At 40.0% G+C, this 6,063-nt stretch overlaps 1 protein-coding gene across 8 annotated transcripts in view; it reads right to left on the bottom strand.

The window, feature by feature from the left end:
* Window positions 1-1,585: 1,585 nt before the first annotated feature.
* Window positions 1,586-6,063, bottom strand: part of FNIP2 (folliculin interacting protein 2) — a 165,168-nt gene continuing 160,690 nt past the window's right edge. For all 8 annotated transcript variants that reach the window (XM_023558486.2, XM_023558481.2, XM_023558485.2 and 5 more), the window contains one exon: window positions 1,586-4,034. In XM_023558486.2, the coding sequence (XP_023414254.2) occupies window positions 3,956-4,034 (79 nt within the window). In that variant the 3' untranslated portion in view covers window positions 1,586-3,955. The remainder of the gene's footprint in view (window positions 4,035-6,063) is intronic.

The following is a 6,063-nucleotide window of genomic DNA, read 5'->3' as shown; positions in this document are numbered from 1 at the left end:
ATCTTTCCTCAATTTAAAGGAATTTCAGCATACATGAAAACCACACAATGTTTTTATGTAAAGCATAATTAAGTTCTCAGCTAATTATTTTCACCACATGAGTGTCCAGCAGGATATTTAAAGGTCACGCAGCACGTAGGACAACTCTGCTGTAGGGCTGACTCACACACTGTGGGACACCTCATGCCCAGCCCCCCAAGTTCCAGTAGCCCTCACTTGCCATCATGCTAACCGACAATGTGCCCACTTTCCGAAACACCTCTGCTGAAAACCAGACATGTATAATCAACTTGTTTCACATTAATTTTTGGAAATGTGACCTCTAAGTTTGATTAAACGTAACCAACAAATCATATGCAGTACAAGGAAAATGTTCAAGATAAATTCAAAAGGTTTATTGCACCAAATGCCAGAGAGAAATGGATCAAAATAACACATGAACAAGTTTTAAGAAAAATTTTCCACACATTGACATTGGTGTCTATCGACTGATCTAAAATATAAAGTCCTATCAATTTGTCTTAGTGGAGCTTCAATAAGAACAAACCCCAGAATTTTCTTGTTTTTAAGTGCAACTTAAATTTAAGCATATTGCAACTCGCTTCCAAGATACATGGTTCACCAAATTCTGACATTTTAAAACTAACATTTGGGGGGGCTACTTGATTTAGGCAAAAATTATATTAAAATACCTCCTCCCCGAAAGCACAACAACGAAAAAAATGGTTCACATTTACCAAGAAGAGCTAAACTTTTTCAATTTAATGGTGAAATTATGCATGAAAAAATACTCTCAAAAGTACGTATTAGTGAAGAACTCCAGACATTTAAGGAATTTTGGGGTCGCTTTAGTCTTTATTTTTATGTACAATCAACTCGAACTGAATCAACCTAAAAAGCTACAGACTAAATTTTATAAAATCTCAGGACCTAATTAGAAGAGCCCAAATAACAATTTAGTATTATTTAGCAAGTGGGGATTTCCCTCCAAAAAGTTACTTTTGAAAAATACGGTCAGTTTAAAAAGTTGTGATGTGTAAACGGCAGTTCCATGGGATGTGAAAGATTATAGTTACTTACATTAAAAAACAGCACACTTCAGAAAAATGGATTGAAGCCTATACAAACAGCTATTTAACACTGATAAAAATAAAATACTTTGGAATTATGCACAAGTATGGAAGCTACATTTTAAATTTTCATTGTCATGTTTAAACATACACAATTACCTTTACATTCATATCACTCATCAATTTATTAAAAATAAAACTGCAACATGCTAGAAAGAGGTCCATCACAGAACACTGACACACTTCTGCTGTCATGCCTCACTAGCTTGCTTTAAAAAGCAAGACGCTACAAAAGTTACACTCAACAGGTAAGACTCAAAGGTTGAAGAAACCCTAAAGGTGGAATCCTGTCAACTGAGGTAGTTTTCTTATTTTTTTTTTTTAATTTTTATTTTTTTCTTGTGGTGGGCATGGGAGAGGGTGGGGCCCTTTCTTGCCTCTTCAGCTAAGACAGCATGAAGCTACCGGGTGGTATGTGGTGTGCGAGTGGGTGTATCTCAACACAGTTCCATGAGTTTTTCTTTTTTTTTTTCACTTTTGGAAAGAAGCTGATTTAAGACAAAATCTGAATGTTATTTAAAGAGGATTATAAAAGAGCAGCAACATTCTCGGTCTGTTTTTGCAGGCAACAGATTCAAGGATTAAGCACTGACCCACATATGACCCACCTGTAGTTTTCCAGCAGACGTTTCTCCAAGAGAGAGTTGTGGAACATGAAATTAAGAAGCAAATTAATATTGCTCAGGCTTCGGGGGGACTGGGCTAAATCTTTCATGTGTAGAGTTTAGAATCAGTCACTTAAAGCTCAACTTCCCCCTATATGGGGTAAACTTCAACACGCCACTAGGTTCACATTATAACTGAACTGACTTTACATTGAGTTATTGTCTATGAAACCCTGAAAGGTGGTGAATGAGGAAAAGTGCCCAAAATGTGTAAACAAGCAAAGGGAACCCGAAACGAGGGAATGCTTTAAACTGGTACAGGTGCGAAAGGTGTACCATCAGCAGTTCCAAGGTATTCACACACACTGACAGATCAACAAGGAGTGGGCCGAGCCACAGGTGAGGTTCATTCTCTTTCTGCAAACAATGGTGACATGGAATTAGAGAATTTAAAACACCAAACTCAAATGTTAGGCTAATGGAAATACAAAAATATTAAAAGAACGGAAAACTTCAATTTTACGAAAGACAGACACAAACATGAAAATTAAAGATCCTAAGAGCCTCAGTGCACCCATTTACACTTTACATCAGAGAGACAGAGGGGAAGGCAGCAGTCCTGACCCATCTTTCCTAGAATTCCTCCAGTTTCCCCTCTGGTACTGCTGATACACGCTTTCAAACAAGTATCTACCATGTATATGTCAAAGAACAAAACAAACGGACATAACTTGTGTTTAGGGTCAGGGTTTTACCACAGAGAAATTCCGCAGTCACTCTGCCTCCTGAGAGGGAACTTACTTCATGTTCTTAGGTACGAAGGAGAGATGGAAAGGTCTGGAATTAATTCAGCAAGAAACAGTGAAAGCAAACCAGAGCCTGATTATAGTTAAATGCACTCAGTGTTAACAGTGTTTTCCCCTGACTAGATTAACGCCTCTCTTTTAATGCTTAATTTTTTTTAATGTCTTTTATTATACTCTGCATGTCAGCACATAGTCTGTTTCACAGGCAGTAAACTAAGTAAAATTTGTTTTATATTAACGGAAAATTATTTTGTTTTTAAAGTGAACTATACTAATGAATAAATTTTCATTTTGGCAGGTTTTATACAACGGGTAAGTTAACTTCTAGAAAGGTTTTTGTTTTTTTTAATGTAGGAATTACAAGGCACAAAGATAATGTAAAAAGTGAGATCATAAGTGGATCATTTCTAAATGTTCAAACTTAATTACTTTCATTAGTCATCCTGAACCCTTGTAGTTTCATTTCTCACTAGGACAGCTGTGCCTTTTAAAGTATAAATAGTCATTTGCATTAACTATCATAGGAAGAAAGTGGCTTCGGCTGGGAGAATTTACCAACAGAAACACTCTTACAGAAATAACTTTGGTAAATGGCCTCTCTTAAAAAGGCTGCTGAAAGCTCTGAAGTACAAGGATAAAACACCTGCTGTCAGACTGCACCATCTGCTGCTACAGACTCCATCATGGTGGGATTAAGATGCTATGTAGCTTGGGTTTATGGTAAAGACCCTGCCCCACCAATCCATCCCTACCCTACCTGTGGCTGCATCTGCAACAACGTAAACTCCAAGAAGAAATGAAAACAGTGGGTCCTTAAAGCACTCTCTTTCCAGCAGGCAAACCTCTTTCAAGTTTTGTATCACACAGCACCTACAGCCACCAGAGCAAGAGATGGCACACTGTGGATTTCTCAAGTTACCGTTCCGGTGGTCTTCTTGAGATAGCAAAATATGCTTTCTCCAGCTTGAAGAGCTCATGCCTCAACTCTGAAACATTTTCATACTGGAATGATGTGTACATAGTTTATCTTGCTGCTCCAAAGTTACCGAAAATGTGAACAAGCCATTATCACTTGTCCTTATTCTGTCCCAACAGCACAAGGCAGCAGGACCAACAGCTTTCATGTTCACTGTAGTGCTTATTTTTCCTCCTACCAGAAAAGGTCACTCTCTCCGTTGACTCATGGGTAACAAGAGGCCTAAGGTGTTCATAAAAAACACAAATGCCATTAAGTCAAGTAAACCTAAAGTCTTCCAACAAAGCATCACTGAAAAGCAAAAAAACAAAAAACAAACGGTGGAATGACGGTTCTTGCTTGCTCTTCTTACGCTACTAACGTCACAAAGAGCTTCTTTCTTTCTCCTTCAGTTGAGAACTTGATTTTTTTTCTTCCAAGGAAGAATGGTCCTGAGCTTTATAAGAGTATTTGAGCCACATAAGGAGAATGAGTACTGGCAATAGCAGTCAACAGGGGCAAGTCATTAGATTCAATCCTGAATATTAAAAAAAGAAAAAAATATTTTAAAATAGCATGACCTTATGAAAAATAGGGAAGCATTATTTCTAGGTAACAAGGTTGCTAGATAATTGCTTCAAACCAGTGAAAAAGTATAATAGCTGTAAAAGTGATAAACTTATTTCTTAAATAAAATCTCTTAGTTGATGCTAGGCAAACAGGCAAAAGGAAATGGAGGCAGGTGTGTTGTGCATACAAGTAGACATGTGCATACATGTGGACGTGAGCATACGTATGGATGTGAGCATACACATGGACAAGTGCATACATGTGGACGTGAGCATACGTATGGACGTGAGCATACACGTGGACAAGTGCATACATGTGGATGTGAGCATACGTATGGATGTGAGCATACATGAAGACAGGTGCATACATGTGGACATGAGCATACGTATGGACGTAAGTGTACATGTGGACACGAGCATACCTATGGACAGGTGCATACATATGGATGTGAGCATACATGTGGACAGGTGCATACATATGGACACACACGTGGAAAAGCACATTCATGTGGACATGTGCATACATGCAGACCGCACACACACAGGCATGTGCACACATGCCGGCATGTGCATACATGTGAACTTGTACATGCACATGGACGTCTGCATGGTCTTCCCATAGTCCGGGTCACCCGCTTTAAGTCTGTAACTTCTGTATCCCCTGTATACCCTCCTTAGGTCATACTTCAATGTTTTCTCCACTACTCATCATTCCTCCAGTCAACACTCCTGAACGCATGCTGATTTTGTACTTAGGCTCAAATTAGTCCTCGAAAAATGATGATGGAAGTGATTTCTTCAAAAACCCTGGGGATCTGCTCAACATGGTACACAACTGGGATCCTCCCCAGGCCCCTGAGCCACAGCGTTCTGGCCCAGGAGACACTGAATGAAGAGACATCGTGCTGCAAACAGGCATGGTTCTGGCAGCCTTTCTTCATGCAGAGGCTGATCCAGTGCAGTCACTGGCCAAACACTGACAAATGTCAGAAAAGGTTAGGACAGCCTCAGTCTGTGGAAGAGGTCCTAATTCATTCCCTTGAATTCCAAATCTTAAAAGTAAAAACTAAAAAAAAAAAAAGTAGCTGGCATTACTTGCTGCGTTTTCTTTTTTCAGTAATGCTACTTCCAGTTTTAATTTCAGAGCAGATGAGCAGACCTCCAGCACCTGACTGTGGGGGAGGGACTGAAGACAAAGTGGGTGGGGGGGGGGTTTCTACTCATAATGGACTAAGAGGATTTAGGGATGGTTGCAAGGATGATCCCTCTAATTGTGTGGATGATGGACACTTGTCAGGGGCAGAGACTGGGTAGATGCCATATAAACATATGATACACACATCGGGACACCTTGTTAGGCAGGACTAGGTAAAGTATGAGACTGGTAAAGAGATATAAACAAAGCTAACCAAAAACATGGCAAAAAGATATGTTACAAGTTAACTGCAGAGGCAAATACCTCAGAAGGGGAAAATATTTTTAAACTGAAATATATAAAAAAATGTAAGACAGGAAGTACGAGGAGTCAAACAATACAGCAAGCCATATCTTCGGTATAAAAACATACGAGGAGACTGGAGGCCTGGGCTCTTGTTTGATCAACAGTCTAATACAGAACTTCAAGGAAGACATTACATATATAATACTTTCTTGCCCCAAATTAGGGGGATCGTCATCACAGATAAGAGGACAACTCCCCATACGCGAGGTCTTTTTCTTCTCTGTTGAAAAATTAAGCAGAGGGTAAAACAGAAGTCAGAATTTCTCCTAAGAAGTTACGGCCAGCAGCCTCTGGAAGGCGATATGCGTTCTCAGTAACTGAGAGCAAGCTTCCCCCTCAGGTAGGCTCATGCTGGAAAGGAGGAAAGCACAGCCATCCCACGGAGACGTGGGTCCTGACCGTGCAGGAGGGGGCAGCCCTCACGGTCTGGATAGAGGACTGACAACACCGCGCTGCTCAGGCCTAACAGCCCGTGACCGTGGCAGCTCACAAAATTG

This window comes from Loxodonta africana, chromosome 13 (assembly GCF_030014295.1).
Source record: "Loxodonta africana isolate mLoxAfr1 chromosome 13, mLoxAfr1.hap2, whole genome shotgun sequence".
Classification (NCBI taxonomy): domain Eukaryota; kingdom Metazoa; phylum Chordata; class Mammalia; order Proboscidea; family Elephantidae; genus Loxodonta; species Loxodonta africana.
The sequence above is the reverse complement of the archived record's forward strand: the minus strand, read 5'-3'. Positions and strand labels throughout refer to the sequence as shown.